The following is a 20,595-nucleotide window of genomic DNA, read 5'->3' as shown; positions in this document are numbered from 1 at the left end:
TATTTAAATCAACAGTTTACTGGGGTGGACTTGTCCTTTAAACAGATGGCTATAGGTTTATAACTAAACAATTGATGCGGGTACGAAGCGCGAGCGGAAAATTTCGAGATTTAGACCTACTGAACGAGACACTCTATTCATGTTTTGTAAATCATGAAAAGGATGAGTAAGTGGGGATCTTCCTTACTTCAACAATGCGAGAGCAAAGCGCGAGCAGAAAATTTTTGATATTGTGATCTGAAACTGGATGATTTAAATAGAGAACAAGTTGAGTATCAAATGAACATGCGCGTGCGTGTTTAATATATAGACCTAGAATATAGGCATTCTAAATACACATTTATTTTTATCGTGAAAATCAAAGCGAGCGCGAAGCGCGAGCTTAAACTATTTGATATTCCGTTCTGAAAAAAGAGTCAATTTCAGCTCTATATTTCAAGCACTTTGTAGGAAAATTGTGAGGTGGATATGGATCGCACTTAATAAAGAGCTGATATTTTCATTATTATTACTTTGAGTTTTGACATAGGACCGGCACATCCTTAGAACATGTCATCACATGAAAATGAAGACTGTCTTCCTATACCTCTTTCTAAGCGCGAGATGAAACAAAAGAGACAATTCAGTTATTAAATTAATATCTTATTCATCAATGCCTAATGAGGGCGCGAAATCTGATGATATGATGGCCTGAAAACTGGACATTTCAAGCACTTTTGTAATTATAACTAGGATGCATCAGTTAATATATTATTAACCATTAATGCGAGCGCAAATTGCCAGCCTAATTTTTTTATACACTGTCATGAAAAGGGTAGTAGTTTATTGTACAATAAATATTGAGATATACATAACTCGCCAATCAAAATGCGAACGTGCAGCGCTAGCTGATACGTTTTGACAATCAGACCTGAAAAGGGATATTTTGAAAACTTTATGGAATGCACGAAAATAATAGGTACCTGATAAATCAAAATTTTCGAGCGCGCAGCGCGAGCAGAAAATGTTAATAGTCAGACCATAAAACTGACATTTTTACAGAGCACTTTTTAAAAATCAATTTGTAAATCACACAAAATAATGAAAGTTCGATTTCTGAGATGAAATATGTTTTATATATTGACTCCCAAATTTGATATTTAAACTCCATATTGAACAAGATATGTAAATCACCTAAAAGGCAATGCGAGCGCGAAGCATAAAAGCGAAAATTTCATAGTGACATGAACGAATTTCTTAATTATTTTCCAAGTCTTCCCCTCATCTTATTTTATTCACTCGTCTTCTTCCTCTTATATTTCCCCTTCTTTTTTCCCCTCTCTCTTCCCTTCTTTTTCTTTCTTTCCCTTTTTTTATTATTTTTTTGGCTCCGCCAATAGGGAGGGGGGGGGGGCCGGGCCCCTCGCCCCCCCTGGATCCGCCTATGGTAGTATTAATAGTAGTTAGGGCATGTGAAGTATCTAGCGGGGGGGGGGGCAAGGGGGCAAGTGCCCGAGTGGCACTTTCTTAGGGGCGCAAAACAGGGGAGAGGGGGCGCAAATTAAGAAAATAAAAACAAAAAATGAAGAGGAAAGGCAAAGGAATAAAAGCAGAAAAGGAATACCACTGAAGGTGATAAAGCATGTCCCATGCTATTACCATAGTAATGCAGTTTCCGACATATTTAGAAAATGAATCTTGGTAAGAATATTCGTGCCAACTATTTAATAGTGATATACTTATCCTCTTCAAGAATTCCAACAAAACTCCTTATACATGCTATAGAAGATTCCATTTTCAAATACATTATTTTTTCTGGATTTAATTGTCAAAGCTTTTCATCACGCGCTGATTTGATAAGGAGATACAAATCCTCTTGACTCATTTTAGATGAGGATACATATAAAAATCGGCTCGCACTTCGCGCTCGCATTACGCCGATGAGATACGTATCATTTTCATGAATTCCTACAAATAGTTCTTAAAATTTTCCCATTTCATGTAATAATATCAAATATTAGCAGAATTTGAAATCAGTTATAGAGCCAATGGTCAATATTTGATCTAAAAACATCTCAGTCATTAGGTTCTTCTCCGTAAACCTAGTACACAGAAATCTGAAGCGTGAAATTAAATCTAGATCCAAGTTATGGTATGTCTATGGGGGAATGAATCGACAACTTCGTCATAAAACTGCAAAAAAAATTTAATTTCCTTCATAAAACTCATACAGGGTCTAATATTCCATTATTTTTACGAGATAACCGAAAATCAATTGATCCAATACAAAATTATAAAATGTCTAGCGCCATCTGTCAGTGTGTGGGACACAGTTTCATGTTGAAAGAAAACTCAATCCCTGCATAAACTTCCGAAAGGTTTGTCGTAAAAATAGCAGAAAAAATGAATATCATGGTAAAGGATTGAGGAAAATAAATAATAGATTTAGATTATTTTTGTTTTGTGACGTCATATACGAGCAGCTATATTTTTAATTGTTCATGAAGACTGAAAATTTTCTACTTTCAGGAGCAGGTGTGAAATGATTGATAAAAATAAAGAACGTATTTCTTTTTTTAAGAAAATTATATTTCATGGCTTTTCGTTTTTTTTTAATTCACACAATACATGGGAAGCTGCTCGCATTTAATGCCAAAAATAAAAAAATAAAAAACAAACTTTGAATAATATTCGTTACTTTCTAAACCTTTTAGGGATTTTCCTTAAACCTTCACCAACTTAACTCCCCCCTCCACTATTTTTAAACTAAACTTTTTGTGAGGATGAACTTCGACCCCCTTTGAATGGTATTTAAAAAGATGGCATCTCCATTCAAAATCTGTATTAAAAGCTTTAGTTCTACAGAGTTTATAAGGCACCTAAATGCCAAGGACAGGTTGAGCACTGATTACGATTCATTGCAGGAAGGTAAATAGAGCATGTAAATTTTAGAGAGCCGCAAATTGCGAGAGTGAAGGCAGAGATCGACCCCCACCCCCCAAAAAAACAATAGTAAAAAAAAATATATGAATCCCATCAATAACTAATTTGTAATCAATTGTTTTTTATTTGTAATAACACCCCATACGTATACCAGTCATACACGATTGAAATTTTGGGGAAATTATGAGATAAAATAATTAACCAAACAACGACAATGACTATTTATCTATCATAGGCCGGGGGATGCTTGTATTATTTTTTTCTTCAGATTGAGGAGAAAGCCCTTCTGTATATAGACTATACGCATATAGGCCTATAGGTTATTAATTTGAACGTCTTAAAGCCTTTTTCAACTTTAAGGACATTCCAATTTTGATAGTATCGTAATCATTATAATTTGTCATATTTATTTGTGTATTGTATTAATTAGCTATGCGAGAGTGGGATATGTTTTTTGTGTGTATGTGTACTCTCCCATGTTGAAATGCCTACTTTACTTTAGTTTGCATTTATGATTCAGTCCTGTTTTGGGTGTCGGAAGTTCTTGCTATAGCTATTTGCATTCTCGTTTCTGTGGATGACCATGCAGTTTGCAGAAACTAAAGTTTTTTTATTGTACGGATGATACTGAAATAAAAATTAACAATGAAAACGCTATATTCACCTTTCACCCTTTCCTCTATTTCTTTCTTTATTTTTCCTTCTCTTAGTATTGTTTTTCTCTTGATAGCGGGCCAGTTTTGCGGGGCCCCGGGATCCCACCTGTGCCCCACCATGGCTACGTGTCTATACTGTCTGTACCTTATTACAGCTAGGCTGTCGACTACCAACGCTATATTGATTATCCCTGTAATACCGCTCGAATTATTTGGATTATATATTTTATTTTTGTTTTTGGAGTGATCAATGGAATTTGATGTACATAATTATCAGCCGTTGCAATTTATTGGAAATTATCAAAAATAAAAGTTGATCTGAATTTGTAAAATTAAAATCAAATTTATATTTTATTGTATCGTTTGTTATCATTTACGATTATTTACGTCATAAACGGCTATTTTTATTTGATAAATAAACGCGTTTTCTGTATTATTAATTTGGATGTGTACTGATGAACGTCTGGTATTAGTCCCGTATATGTACAGCAGCATAGCATTCGCATTGCATTGCTATGCCAGTATACTGTGCTATCATATCGGACGTGAGCCGCTCCCAGTTTACTTAGTTACGGGCTGAACTTCCAGATGTCGACGACTTTTCCGAGCTGATTTGTGAAGAAACGTAGTATCTGTAAGTGGAGTTGTACAGGGGATTGTCGTTATTATTATTTCAATTTCATGAACACCATGAACGAATTAATTAGAATAAATGATTTGATATTAATAAATGCCTGTTCGTGTTGATCAATTACTCTTATTAGCGATCATTGCAATTGAATAGAAACACACACAGTAACGTGTGCGCGCCCGTGTGAAATTGGTCCTGCAGCACAGCCAGGGTACGGGGACTGGACTTTACACCAAACGCTAGCCGCTCGAGCTAGCTCGATCAAGCAAGTACCAGTAATGCGGTATTTGATCTGACTGAGTATGACTACGGCGATGCGTAGGCGTAGCCTGGGGGGGCCACTTACATTGACGAGTGGATACCATGCGCGACCAAGAAAACACGTAAAAAGGATGTCTTTTTCAAGATAGGGCACGTTACGTACGTAACGTGATAAGATTAAGGGTGTCAAAAACACAAAAATAATGAAAAAAGGGTATCTATTTCGCTAGGAAAGCTACGTGTTTAGGGACACATTTGTGGGGATGATAAAACAAAATTAAAATGTTGTATAAAGGATGTCCTCTTGCCCCAACACTACGTGTTTAGAGTCCCGATGTGCGCGAGGTGAGGAAGGTGGGACCTTACTAAACCAAATGGTGTGTAAATTAGGTAAAACCGACGACCGACGGAACCGTGACACAACAATAAAATATACTTGTTTAGGGGTTCATTTCAGGGAATAATTGCCAAGAGTATGTTTCCAATACTTGTTAAGGGTAGGGTTTCAGACGCCAATACTTGTTAAGGGGTGCATTTTCAGAACATGGCAAATACGTGTTTAGGGTGCTTTTCGAGACCCCGTGGTCGCGCATGGTATCCACAAGTCAATGGAAGTGGCCCCCCCCGGGAGGCGTAGCCGTCTGCCTGTCTTTTTTTTTCTTTGATGCCCAAAATAAAGAAATGTTGATTTTTTTATGGCACAATTGAAAATCCGGTACCGGTACCGTACTGCCACTGGTATAAAACTAATCTTTAATCACTGCCACTGGGATTGAAAATTATAAGGTAAATTGGTAGTGGATCGTATTACCGAACACTTTTCATGAATTCAATCATATCAAACACATTATTTTCATAAAATACACCGAACTTTCACCATAAATACACAATTACCTACAAAATATAAATATGTAAAAATTTTGCCAAAATCGTTTTTCCTTTTTACCATATTAGCTTCCAATCGGACCCCTCTTCGCATGTGAAATATTTTGGTCACTTGAAAAAAGTATCGTAATACCGAACGTGTTTTTCTATGGGAAAAGTTGAGAAAACAACAAAATTACTGATGAGATATTTTTACCATATTTTATTATTTTTAGAATATTAATACTTTGAAAATGTGTTTTTGACCATTTTTCATCATCTTTCTATTTAAGTTCCCTTTGGAAGAATGTTGCAAAGTTTTGAGCGTATGAAATTATTTTCTGACGCTACGATGCGCGCGTTCGGTAATAGAAGGCCGGTCGGTAATACAATCAGAGGCGTCGATCCTGGGGGGCAGGGGGGGCGATCGCCTCACCAATGAAAATATTGGGGGGGCAAACATATCATTTTGCCCCCCCAATAATTCCGGATATGCATTTAAAAAAAACAAGATTGTAATGTTCAGCAAGCGAGATTGAGATACACAACTCGTTCTTTATTTAAAATCGTGCTCAAAATGTCCGCTTTTCAGATTGGAATATAAAAATTTTCAGCTCGCGCTTCGCGCTCGCATCATTTCTGTAGCAAAAACCCATACTTTTCATGATTAAATTGGTGAATGTAAATGTCCCATTTTCAGTTCTAAGCCTCAAAAGAACTGCTTCAATTTGCAATCATCTTTTCTTGGATATATAGCTTGTTCTTTATCAAAAACGTCCAGTAAACTGTCATTTTTTCAGATCGAAATATCAAAATTTTCAGCTCGCGCTTCGCGCTCGCATCTATTCTCTTTTAGATACAAATCTTAATCATTGGTACCAAAAATGCTTAGAATATCAAGTTTTCAGCTCAGAATATAAAGAAATTTGAGCTCACTCTCGGCACTCGTACTATCTGTGTAGTGAGATACGTGTCTGTGTCTCATGAGTCATACATATATATAGATATATACATATATATATATATATATATGTATATATGTGTGTGTGTGTGTGTGTGTGTGTATATATAATATATATATATATATGTATGTGTGTGTGTGTGTGTGTGTGGGTGGGTGTTTTGTACGATCGAGCGCCTTTGGAACGTTAATGATTTTGCCCCCCCAGTCTGAAAAATGGATCGACGCCCCTGAATACAATCACTCACTATACTAACCGCGCTGCTCGATCGTTAGTCATGATCGAGTTTGATGATGATGTCAATGAATTATTCAATTAATCCACAGACCCGGGGAGGGCCACTCCATTGATGAGTGGATACCATGCACGACCATGGGGTCTCGAAAAGCGCCCTAAACAAGTATTTTCCATATCCTGAAAATGCACCCCCAAGTAGATCTACTAGATTCTATTGGCGTGTGAAACCCTACCCTTTTCTTAGGCTTAACAATATTACAAGAAGCTAGAAGGGTTCTATTGGAAATAAAACGATACTCTTGGCAAGTATTCCCTGAAAAAAGGCTGAAATGAACACCTAAACATGTACAGCGATATTTTAATTGTTATGTCGTGGTTGTCTGTTTTACCTTTACCTACATCATTGGGCTTAGTACGGCCCCACCTCCCACAACTGGCGCAAATCTTACTCTAAACACGTAATGTTGACTGTTGGGGCAAAATGTACATGGGAATAAACAGCAATTTTGTGTGAATTTTTGGCATCTTTCAGGAATTTTCAAGACCTGTTAAGAATTTTCAAATGTACTGTAAGTAAAAATTTTCTGAAAAATATGCAGGAATATAAAGAAAGGAGTACCCAGTCAGATGTTTTATAAAATCATGTTTTGTCAGCAAGTTTCAAGCAAAATATTGTGCTTACATGTAAAAAAGGTCAGAATTGTAATTAATTCCATGTAAAAGCTGGTACTGTAGTAGCTCCATGATTCAGTGGTTGAGTTTTATAATATACATGTACATTGCACTACATGTAATGATATGACTTACATGTACATGTATTCATGAGATACTACATGGACAACTCGATCCAACGAACGTGACAAAGCTCACTTTTAGATCAATTTTTTGTATGTATAATGACTCCAGACAATGTTTATGTGCACTTTTGTCCTTAATGGATTAAAAAATGAGGCTTGCAGTTTTAAAAAAATTTTGTTGAAAATACATCATAATTTATAAAATCAATGAAAGAAAGATAGTCCTTGCTTGCAAAGACCCTTTCATACAATCGGCCCTCAATCCATTCATGCTTCCCTAGCCTCTGCCTGTAAACAGACATGGCAAAGTGTATCAAACACTTGGTGAACTGATGTCAGTGAAGCATATCCAACACAATAGAGTGTGTTCCTGGGGTTTTGTGGAGTTGCCAAGGTGTGTTTTGGAGGTTTGCTTCAATATATTGACTGAAACTTTTCAGATGTTAGACACTGTCTATTGAGGTTCCTTCATGGCTCACTTGTGTTATTGATTGGCTAATACTATAGATAATAGTTACTTTTATTGATTTGCACTTCACTCACTGTGCTTAGCAATGAAGCCCAAACTTGAAAGTGGCATCAGGATTTACATGTAAATACATGTAGATGATGAGATTTCCAGAATAGATTTTGTCTACATGCAGTTTGCAGGGCTCCATTTGCTTTGATTAGTTCATGTCACAGACACAATATGTTTTCAGTTAAGTGTTTATTTATTTTTATTGTTCTTGAGCATCAACGAGTTTGGGCTTTGGGAAAAATTACACAGCATACATCATTCCAATATCCTTTAAAACAGTAGGCATAAATGATTTGAAGGATATACCTGTAAAATAAAAGTGTGTTTTAGAGGATGAATTTTGCAATTGATTTGTTTTGATCAGGTATATGTAACATAAGATTTTTTTTTCCCTTTTTGATATATAAACTTTTCAATCATAGAATGGGTTGAATATGCCCGGGGGGGGGGGGGGGGAGGTGGGGGAGTCAAATATTTTGCTGTACACACGCGTGACCAAAAAACGTGTTAATAGGGGTGTTTTTTCAGTTTTGGACGCGGGCCGCATTTACTCGTTACGGGTATCAAAAACACAGATTTTCAAAGAAAGGGGTAGTTTTGAAAGACTGGTCAATGGACAATCGCAGGGTCAAACGTATTAAGGGTATGTTTTTTTTCAAAGCTTTTTTTTTTAAGACTAGCCAAACGTGTTTAGGGTATGTTTTTTTCCCCAAACTTTTTCCCTAGGGTCATTTGGCGACAACTTGTTTAGGGGCAAAAATGTGTAAATAAAGACCGCGAAAAACTTGTTTAGGGGATTATTTTGCACACAGAGATAAACTCGTTTTATAGGGGGTGTTTGGAAATAATTTGGCCACGCGTGTGTACAGCAATACATTTGACTGGCCCCCGGGTGAATATGTTATAATGTGATCTTTGTAGCTTTATTTCCAGTGAGACTTTTTTGTAAGACACATGTAAGTGATCCAAACATCTTTTTGAAAGAAAAGAGAGGATGCTAGATAAAAAAAAACAAATTTTGCAAAGAATCAACTACTGGAAAAACATTGATGACGGCCCCTCTATTATTGTAATTCTAGTTGAGTATAATTCACATACTAGTAATTGACCCTTATTCAAAGCTGTATGGCTTTAAGTGTGTATGAATAGTCATCTCAAGATCATCTTGCTCCACATGTACTTGTGACTAGGGAGGTATATTGCTACATGAAATGTGCACGTAGATCATGGTTAATAATTATACACACTACTTGCCTACCCTCTTGTATAAATGTGTATCATAATCCATTAGACATTTACATATACACTTCATGTTCGTCTTGAGTGATCGTTTTTTCATACATGAATGAATAAAGAATGAAAGCAAAGAATTGCAATCTTTGGCAAATATTTAAGAGATAGTTTCCTGAATAAAGTCTGGTAACTGTGGGTAATATCATTGACGTCAATTGAGGACTTTGGACTTTGTGGGTTAAGGTTGGGCATTCATTCATGACTTTAAAGTTTTAGCATTTTATTAGTTCTCTCAGATTCCTGTCTGTTTACAAAGAATAAAGAAGAAGACCTTGGACTTGGTCTACCCAAAGAAGGGTGCATTTTCATTTCCTTTGTAAGGGTAGAATAAGCGTTCTGAAATTCTCATGTCATACTGTTTGCTCTTCCACTGGGAACTGTATTTTTATGCTGAGGGACTTGTATGCAAAGCTACATGCACACTGCACCCATTGACTAGTCTGCAAGCACCGACTCATATTTGACACTTCAACCAATAACAGGTCTAGAGTGAAGACTAGACTCCAAAGACTCTGTCTGGTAGAACCTAGTCTGCAGGCACAGACCCTGATTTGACACTTCAACCAATAACAGGTCTAGAGTGAAGACTAGACTCCAAAGACTCTGTCTGGTAGAACCTAGTCTGCAGGCACAGACCCTGATTGAAACTCTGATCAACAAGTGTGTCTCCACGTAAACATTAGAACATACAAAACTTTCCTGAGCGACAGGGCCTTCAGTACACAAGGCATGAGTAGGCTGCACATTCAGACCCTTAACTCGAGTGAAGGGTTTGCACAGCAGACTAGGTACATGTAGAACCAGCCACAATACATAGTGAATCTAGTCTCACTAATTCAGACTTTGCCATATTATGTGAATTGTGAAAACCAAGGGTCTGTGCCTGCAGACTACTCATTGACCTGATGGGGAGGTCAAGTAGAGTGCACATATTTTTATAAACAGTATTTTGTTGTTTTATTGCAATATCATTCAAATTGGAAGCATTACAGCCATGTTTAGAATTCATAGTGTGCTTATAATTAGCATTTAATATGGAAATGAAGAAGAAATTACCGGGTAACCATGTTTTGAATTGGTGAAAACAAGAAGCATTTTGCATGTAACATTCACCCTACATCACAGAAACCTTGTTTGGTTTTCTTTCATTGATATCAATTTTTGTCTTTATCTTGACTTGTACATCATGTACATGTATGTAAAACAACACAGAAATAGGAATCTTACAACAAACATTTCCTTTCCTCTATTAATTTTCATAAAATTATTTCCTCAGTCTACACTCATCCTACAGCATTATCACCCAATCATAATAGGTGTTGTTATAATATCAGGATTGGTATTGCAGTTGGTTTTGACATGTTTGTGAAAAGGGACATAAATTCAAAATTGAAACACAATTATGAATTTTTTTATTATCTCAACGTACTTAAAAAAAAGACACAGACACTTGTAGAGGTCATAGTTCATGTACATGGTGCGAACATCATTTTGACAAAACCAAAAGGGGTCCATTTGTTTTTCACCTGTCCTTCAAGTCCTCAAAGTCAAATAGATAAGCTCCATATATTTGTTGATATGTGTGTTAGTATTAGTAATTAGTGATCAGCTATTAAGAACACTAGTACATGTGCAAGTTCAGTTTCATTTGTTATATATTAACTTTAGATGCCAGTGTCAGGGTGTTACCTGTAGGTATGCAATGTTCATAAAGACCCTACATGTACATGTATGTTTTTTTTTTTTTTCTGGACATATTTCGATTCTTTTTCAAGTTCAACTGACTTATACGAGATCAGTTTTTGTCTCACCTGCATAGCAGAGTGAGACTATAGGCGCCGCTTTTCCGACGGCGACGGCGGCGTCAACACCAAATCTTAACCTGAGGTTAAGTTTTTGAAATGACAGCATAACTTAGAAAGTATATGGACCTAGTTCATGAAACTTGGCCATAAGGTTAATCAAGTATTACTGAACATCCTGCCTGAGTTTCATGTCACATGACCAAGGTCAAAGGTCATTTAGGGTCAATGAACTTAGACCATGTTGGGGAATCAACATCAAAATCTTAACCTAAGGTTAAGTTTTTGAAATGTCATCATAACTTAGAAAATATATGGACCTAGTTCATGAAACTTATACATAAGGTTAATCAAGTATCACTGAACATCTTGCATGAGTTTCACATCACATGACCAAGGTCAAAGGTCATTTAGGGTCAATGAACTTTGGCCGAATTGGGGGTATCTGTTGAATTACCATCATAACTTTGAAAGTTTATGGATCTGATTCATGAAACTTGGACATAATAGTAATCAAGTATTACTGAACATCCTGTGCAAGTTTCAGGTCACATGATCAAGGTCAAAGGTCATTTAGGGTCAATGAACTTTGGCCAAATTGGGGTATTTGTTGAATTACAGCCATAAATTTGAAAGTGTGTTGGTCTAGTTCATAAAACTTGGACATAATAGTAATCAAGTATCACTGAACATCCTGTGCGAGTTTCAGGTCACATGATCAAGGTCAAAGGTCATGTAAGGTCAAAGAACTTTGGCCACGTTGGGGGTATTTGTTGAATTGCCATCATATCTCTATAAGTGTATTGGTCTAGTTCATAAAACGTGGAAATAAGAGTAACCAAGTATCACTGAACATCTTGTGCGAGTTATAGTAGTTTTCAAAATCAGCACTGCTGCTATATTGAATCGCGTGATGCAGGTGAGACGGCCAGAGGCATTCCACTTGTTTGTTGTACAATACATGTTACATCCATTGTAAAGTTATGCAAAACTAAAGAAAAGATATGTTTCCTTGAATTTATTTTTCTTACATGTAATTTTGTTTTTGTTTTTGGCTTGTCTGATTTTTTCATTTTTTTTGCCAATCAGTATTTCTGTGTGATATAATTTTCCTTTTTTTTTCTTAAAAGCCATTGTTTGGTGTCTATAATTTGCATTGTTTTTCTTGTTTTTAGAATGACAACTTTTTTCCTGATTACTTCTTTCAGAAAACAATGTGCTGAAGTTAACCCTCCAGAGTCTATTGATTTTTATATAAATATTATTGGACTTTGTGAAAGACATGGCATACTATTGGATTATAACATTTTTTTTTTCTTTTTCAGGTTTTAACAGGTGATTTGAGAAGGCGCCCTCTATCATGTGGGAAAACGTGAACTTCCGTCGTCTCCTTGGAGGAGCATCTAAAAATGGCTACCAAGGCTCAGCGAATTTCAACACGAGAGACGTTGATGAAGTACCTGTTATATTCCAAGAACCATTTGTCAAAGTGAGTACAACTTAAACACACCAGGGGCTCGTAACACAAAGCTTAGCAATGATCGTAGGAACTATTTTTATGATTGATTGCATAGATTACAATGAAGAATCAGTCATGAAAATCAAGTGTATGATTAATCAATAACTTTTGTGTTACGGGATCCAGGACCTGTTGGATTAAACTTAAACTTTGCTATTCAATGTTAACTACCATGGTAACAATACTCAGCAGCCAATCAAAACCAAGGATTTTATGATTTTATAATTGCAATGCAACATGGTCTTAGGGCCCTTAACACAAATGGCGTGTTTCTACAGAGAATCGTTAAAAACGGTTCATCTTTTTCGGAATCGAAAAACCGTATCGCCCTTAAACCAACCTGCTTCTACATAGCGAATAATCCGATTAACTCACATTCCGCATCACAAATAAACAGATTAACACAGCAATAACCATCCCCCAGAGGTGGTTATGAGAAACCGTATTTGCGCAATGCGGTTTATCAATAAACCGCATCACGTCTGTTTCTACAGGGAAGTTTTCCAGAATTCTGGATACTTACGCGGGTAATACCGTTTAGCGATTCTCTGTAGAAACATGCTAAAAGCTTAGCAATCAACCGTAGGACAATGCCATCTTTAATGTACAATTAATCGTGGAAATCAAGCCTTTGTGTTATGGAACCGTTGTTGGTGTTTCTTAACGCAGTTCAAAAGTATAAATGACTTCACGCACGACTGGGTGTAAAATCACTAATCAGGTTTTAAATCACTTTGATTCCTGTCAGCTTAGGTCGAAATTGAAATCTGATCTCCGCAAGTCAATTTTTACTAACACTGGTGACTTTTTAGCAAAATCGTTATAATTTGAAACAGTATTTTGGCAGTACTGTTTTCCACTCTTTTGAACATTGGAAAAAAGTGTTGGGATAAAAACACACTAAGGATTTGTCTCCCATTAGCTATGAAGTATAATCAAGGTCAAACTAGTATTACTGAGTGATGAAATGCTATATCTTTGTACTGGTACTTGGTTTCAGGTTTAAAGGAACTCACACATGGATGTCATAGCAAGTGGCGGATTCAGGGGGGGGGGGGGGCACTTCCGGCTCTTGCCCCCCCCCTTCCCTTGAGAGTCATAGTCAATATTTTTAATTTGAATGTGTCGTTCATACACAAATGAGGCTTTTTTGGGGGGTCAAATTTTCCTTGGGGAAAATGTGCCCCCCCCCCCTTGGAAAATCCTGGATCCACCCCTGGTTATAGCCAGCGTAAGCCGACTTGTGTATGGCAAGCCACCATTTAATCCTACATGTATTCAAGAAATCATTTCTTTTTGTCAACAAATCCCTTATTGACAAAATATAGTAAGATGATAAAATGACTTGTCATATGTGCGTCTGCCTATGCAGGCTAAAACAGTGAGCTTTATTGAAAAAAAAAATGTAAATGATCACTTTCGTCATTTCTGCTGGCAGCTTCCTGCATTGCAAACACACGTGTATTCAATCACCTTTAACTGAAATCTCATTGGTCCTGAACATGAATGGCTTTTTGTATGATACCCCCACACACACCAGTCTGCGAATACATTTAGCCATTTCAGAACCAATTGTGCTCAAAGAAGTATTCTCTATGTTTGAAATTAAATTTTTATAATTTATTATCAATTTTGTATACCAGTAGTCATTTGCATGAAACAGCAAGGGGGGGGGGGGGGGTTATCGCATGTATTCATACATTTACATACAGTATAGACAAAAATGAAATGATATAGATTTCATCTACATGTACTTAAAAGGAAAAGTTAACAGATTATATTCATTTGAATAAAATACTAACATCATGGAAAATCAGTTTCAATATTAAGAGTAACACAGAATTATTAGAATTGAATAATTATTTTCATGAGGAGCTCTGCTATATTATTGTGATAATTAAATGATGATGATGCCTTGTGTTTTGATGATTACAGTATGGATACAGAGAGCCCCACCATAGTCTAACCTACTACGCTAAGAGTTTCCTTGAGCTTCACAATGAGAGTCTCAACGTATGGACACATGCTGCTGCCTTCTCAATCCTATTCTACCAGTCCTTCAAGTTCTGTGCTCCCCTGGATATCTATGGTGATCCCTATGCCCTGATCTTTGTGATCTTCTGTGGATGTTGCTGCGTGCTTCCCCTGATGAGTGCCCTCGCTCATCTCTTCCATTCGCACAGCGAGCTGACGCACTACACCTGTTGGTTCATCGACTACCTCGGAATGAGCATTTACGGCTTCGGTGGCTCCCTCGCCCACTTCTACTTCTCGGCGCTTCCCTCTTTCGTCCGCTCCGTCAGCTGGTTCTTCATGCCCATGATGGTTGTCCTGAGCTACGGTGTCTGCTTCTGTTGCAGCTATGCGAAGTACCGCTACAAGCGTCCTTACCCCTTTGCACGCAAGCTGTGGCAGTTGGGCTCCGTTGGGGCGGGTTACGTGCTCATCATAGCGCCCATCTACCACCGCCTTCTAGGCTGCTTCTTCTCAAATCAACCCCTAGACAGCGCCCTCTTCTTTCATTTCATCCAGGTAAGCTTCATCTACCCGAGTGTCTTCTTCTTTGCCATGCCGTACCCGCAGAAGTTTCACCCTGGTAAGTACGACATCCTGGGGCATGGTCATCAATTATTTCACGTTGCTATGGCCTTTGTCATGTACTATCAAATGAAAGCTGCCCATTTAGACTTCCTTCATCGACGGGACGAGTACTCGACCCTCACTGATCCTTCATTCTTAGAGGCTATGTTTTATATCTCCGTCCTGGTCATTGCTGATGTTGCAACGTTGTTTGCGTTCAGGCATAAAGTATGGCAGAAGATAATCAAGGTCGGTATGGATTAATGATGGTGAATTTTTTTGTAATAAAATGGAAAATGAAAAAATAGTTCTTTCAGTACACTTTGATATTTTTCACAGGCTAATATATATATGTTTGATGTTGGAACGCAAAAAAAAGTTTTGATGCAAGGGAGTTGGCATGCGGAGTAGATTTATTATATTATCTAGGCTAGGTTTAATAGCTTGCTGTGCAAAAACCTTGAATCATGTATAAATTGATAGGAGTTTATATATTCTTTAATATCAAAATACTCTTTACTGCATGATAATACAATCTTGCTATTCTTTGTAAAAGAATCTGAAATTCGATATTACAGAATTGAATGATTTATGGATATCTTTTTCAAATGACAGAGACAAGTACTTGTAATACAACGAGTGGAATAAACCTGCATTGTAATTTACACAAGAATGCTGAAAGTCAATAATGAGTGATGATAGTTGAAGCCTAAAATTCTCTATGGTCATGACGCTATCATATATTCAGTTATTGACTTTATAAATATGGCATTTCACATTTTACCATATTGTTTTAATTCAGTACTCTTCTCTAAATCTATTCCAGAATACATGGTATGGAATGAATGGTGTACACAAAGAATGCAAAAGTGTTGCATATGTACAACTGTATCTCTATTGTCACTATGTACTGGAATCGGATGTTCCATGTACATGTCCATGTACAAAGTATATGGGAATCATAGAATCAAGTTAATGTATCAAAACAAAAATTCCATTCTGTTTCAATTAACAAATTGAAAGTGCTTTGTAGTCAGAAATGAGTCAATGTATCAAATTTATTTTTCCTCAATATCAATCAGCAAATTGAATCACTTATTGTTGTCACGGTTTCAACAGTCAAGGACTCACTATTACCTTCTAATATTAGAACCACAAGCCCTAGAGGATGATAATTATTCTGTAATTGTCCGTCTCCACCTTGTTCGATGGTAGTCTATCCACATACCAATGCAGTTATGAATGTGCAAAAATGTATGCATGATTTTCAGAATACTGAGTTGTTGGATTTAATGCAGACTTAGTATAGAATACAGTAGTTATTGCCACCAGTAATATTTGGAGAATTATTACGTTGATTTTGATAGCAGAAATAGTGCATTTAACTGTAATGTACCGTATAATACTCCTCAAAAGCCAAAAGGTCTATAGTGTACTGTACATTCTTATGTCAAATTATCTACTTTTCCTGGCTACATGAATGTTGCCTAATTTGCCCAGTAATCTTCAAATTGGTTAGAATCCTACTTTTATGATACCAAGAAAAAACAGAGAAAATAGAAGGTAGCATTCTATAGAGCAGAGATACTGTATATTAAAGCCAACACTTGATTCTGCCATCAATTGCTCGTGGTCGATTTGTCAGAGGTGTTAATAGGTTAAAACTCTGTAATGTGCTGACTTTTGGCTTGGGTTTCTCGGCAGATGAATTTTCAGATATGAATTGATAACAATAGCAATGGCAGATGTACATGTAGTGACGGCTGGGCATAATAAGTTAATAACTGTCCTGTCAAGTAGTACGGATTATCCGTATTTGGTACTGAAAAATTAGAAGAATACAAAATACTGATTTCTAAAGTTTCTGTTTAATGTGTTGTCCTACGTTATTTCTTTTAAAATACTGATTTCCTCACCAAAATACTGATTTTCTGATTTTATAATACTGAAATGTTCTTGTTCAGGTTGCCAGCTCTGTTAAACTGTAATATTAAACCGCTTTTACCCGAAATTCTCAATTGTTTGATATTTTAAAACTAAATTGTTTATGGGCTATGATATATATTCTAATTTTTTTCTTCCAAGGAATATCTTTTTAAATGAATCCCTTTCCTTTTTACCACATCAAACATATTTTGGTACAAGTATAATACTTCAGTACTCCTGTCTTGTAATAGTTTACTTCATACCTATCATGATCTTGATCAAATACATTCTAGTCTGATAGGCTCTCCTTACATGTAGAATACTACATGATGTACATGTAGGAGTGCTTTCACATGAAATTTTCCTCTGTAATGCAAGCACGCATCAAATTATTCAAATTCCAACATAATTACAGTACGCATTAAGAGTTGTGTATGGGACAGTGTGTGTCAATCATGAATGTACATGCATGTGTATTTAAGAATTATCTCAACTTTAGCATGAACATATATATATATACAATATGTTGACACTTAAGTGCTTTATGGTGCAAAATGAATAAAGTCGATGCTTTCATGTCTGTACATATCGCTTTGGTGTGTAGTCTACATGTCCTCTGTGTATAATCATCTATTTTGAAAACATCTCTTTTTTTAATTTGTAATTTATTCAATTCATCATCATATTCACTGTGCAAGGTGTTTGTTTTGTAAATATTTGCAGAATAGAATACGCTGCGTTTTTCAATCGATCTCTTACGCCACTAGTGCTCCCTCTATAGACAGAAAATAGAACAACTTTAATTTAATAGCAATCACAATGATCAGAGGCAGAGATGATATGTTAGAATGATTATTAATTAGAATTGTTATTTTAACTGACATCTATGAAGCTTTATGTTGAAAAGGAATCTCTTTTGAATGGCATTGTAATCTTTAAGAAAATTGATGTTATTTATTGATCAATAGAAAACCCTTGAAGAAAAATGATCCCTTTCTACTACACACTGCACACCATATGTACACTATGTATATGTATAAAACATACATGAAAAGGCGTATGAGACAGCTCTTCCATGAAATCATGTGTAGTTTGTACATATATCTTGATCTCTTGTTCAATAAGCAAGATATATTATCCATCTTGTACATGTATTACATGTCTTACATGTATGTCTGCTGCACATGAGAATACGTGTCATTCATATTCTAGATGTAATGTAAATATTGATAAATGTGGTGTATAAAGTTTGATCCAAATCATTATTTATAACAAACTCAAGTGTGTAGTCTGAATAATTATTTATCATGTCAACTTATGATGGAAACTTATAATTTATGTTTACTTTAATTATGTACATGTAGTGCATACATGTACATTGTAGTTCTACTTGTTCAAACATAAGTCAGAAATGAACCTGTTTGTTTGTTTTGTGTGTACTTGCAACTTAATTGAAAAAAAAAAAAAAAAAATCACATTTCTGCTTGAGCCACAAAAATGATTAAATCTTAAAGATGTATGATTTGTGCAAAAATATAATAATAAATAAAATGAATTGGTATTGTACGTATGTGGACATTGATTCATATGTGATCTCTACTTTGCTACTTGTTTTAGCTATCCATTCACTTTTGATTATTTCTTTTTATTTCCAATGTTGCTTTACAGGGTATTTATTCCCCAATTTCAGCTATTATTTTTCATTCCATTAACCCTTTTATTTTTTAAAGGTCACTTGAATCACTTTGAATTTATTATTATTGTGACAATTTGAGGGGGAAAAAAATCATATTTGTCATGGAATAAAATATAATGAGGTTATACAAATTCCTCTGTCTATTTTAGATAGCTCTTTTGAATGGGTAATGTGGAATTCAAACATTTGAATCAAGGTTATACACAGATTTCTATTTTTTTGTTAAGTTTTGTATACCGGTATTTTTCGTTTTATTTGATTTGATTTGTTGTTCATTTTGTCTGGTGTACAATTTGTGTGTTTCTTAATACATGTGCCACTAACGTTCATTATCATGGGAGGCTTGTTGGTCGACCAATTTTTCCTAACACAAGATAACACGTGCTGCCGATAGGAATAGAGAAATTGATAAATATATTGAACTGAAAAATGAATCCAGAAGGCAGGGAAGAATAAGAATTAATCAGTACAAATCACAGATTCCAGGAAAATTAGTATTTAAATTGAAAAAGAGGAATACTGTGATTGAAACATGGTGTTAAATACACTCTTGTGTCAATCTCGTATGAGTGACTTCACAATTAAGGGCAGCGCAGCGGAAAATGTATTATGAAATGCACAAATTATTTAAGTTTTATTTTTTTAAATAGAATACATGTACTACATGTATGCATGAATCAAATGCATACATGTACATCAGAGTTCATCATCTTTAAAAATATATTTTTCAATATAGCTTTCTGAATGGGCACAAGCTTTTTTTTATGTATTAGAAGTTTATTTGAATATTTTTAGTTGATAGTTTATGCAGCTGTTTGCTCTTGAAGGAATTTACCATTTTTAAATGTTGAACCATGAGCACACTATGAAAAATGGCCTGCGCATGCTGTGATCAATGGTTTTCTGATGTTGATATATAATTAGCAGTGGGAGGAGAAGATGTTTTGTTACGTATACGCATGAAACTCTGATAACCAACTCTGGATACATACATGTATGTTAAATTTTGAAATAAAATGATTGAAATCTTCTGTAACTCCAATTCCTCTTTTGAATGAAATCATGTCTCATCCTCGGAAGTCAAGATGGATGGAAGGGGATTTTATTTGTGGTAAAATGTTGAATTTATTAGAATTTATCATTTATTTTGCAGAAGAAATAGAAGTTTGTAACCAGGCATTTGTCATCAAAATTAGAATTTTAAACTGATCCATTCAAAAATAATACTGTAGTACACTGAGTAAAAACAATCCTTGATAAAGCCATTGGGGGTAAGAAAATGTCTCGAGGAGAAAAAAAATCGCCCAAAACCCCTGTCTTTGATAGGGAAATTATGCGGGCATGGACTAGGCCTACATGTAGCATGGACACTCATCTTCATTGACTTGGGTTAATTCTTGGAAACTAAATCATTTATTCATTAAAATTTAGATGATAATGATATTTACAGTGTACATTGGATATTCCTCAGTAGGAGAGCTAATCTATTAATCCATGTACTGTATATTACAAACATCAAATACGTAAACCATGCTGTCTCTAGATACATGTACATGTATTTTGTAGTAGAAAGTGTCTCACATAGATTGAGTAATATAAACTTGTCACCGTACTGTAGCAGTTGGTATTACATGTGGACTTGGGTATGTAACTGAACATATTCAGTACATAGATATGATAGTGTAGGGCTGTAGATTAGACTTAGTTGGTTTGTGTGATGGAGACTCGACAAGAAAAATATGACAAAAGGGTAAAAAAAAAAACATTTTATTTTTTATATTTCTACTGAGGGATATGAGTACAACTCTGTTTGGTGTCATGCATTTGTCAATGTACATGTAAAGCACCCTATGCACGTGCCTTGTTAGATGCTTTAAGAAAAAGTTCTTTTCTTTTTTATTTCTCATTCATTTTAATATGTTTAGTAGT

The 20,595-nt window shown here is 35.6% G+C and overlaps 1 protein-coding gene across 1 annotated transcript; it reads left to right on the top strand.

Annotated features, from left to right (window-relative positions):
- The first annotated feature begins 3,625 nt into the window (after positions 1-3,625).
- LOC129280797 (membrane progestin receptor beta-like) lies at positions 3,626-19,708 on the top strand. Its single transcript, XM_054916802.2, has 3 exons — positions 3,626-4,212; positions 12,271-12,434; positions 14,400-19,708. Exons 2-3 carry the CDS (start codon positions 12,306-12,308, stop codon positions 15,306-15,308), a joined length of 1,038 nt encoding a protein of 345 aa, XP_054772777.2. The 5' UTR covers positions 3,626-4,212; positions 12,271-12,305; the 3' UTR covers positions 15,309-19,708.
- Positions 19,709-20,595: the final 887 nt, after the last annotated feature.

This window comes from Lytechinus pictus, chromosome 17 (assembly GCF_037042905.1).
Source record: "Lytechinus pictus isolate F3 Inbred chromosome 17, Lp3.0, whole genome shotgun sequence".
Lineage (NCBI taxonomy): Eukaryota > Metazoa > Echinodermata > Echinoidea > Temnopleuroida > Toxopneustidae > Lytechinus > Lytechinus pictus.
Note: the sequence above shows the minus strand (reverse complement) of the source record. Positions and strands in the feature narration are given on the sequence as shown.

What these genes read in the sequence shown, in the direction of transcription:
- LOC129280797 (XM_054916802.2), top strand. Translation starts at nt 12,306, where the DNA reads ATGTGGGAAAACGTGAACTTCCGTCGTCTCCTTGGAGGAGCATCTAAA. An exon ending in TCCAAGAACCATTTGTCAAA is followed by an intron (nt 12,435 to 14,399) that starts GTGAGTACAACT and finishes TGATGATTACAG; the next exon opens with TATGGATACAGAGAGCCCCA.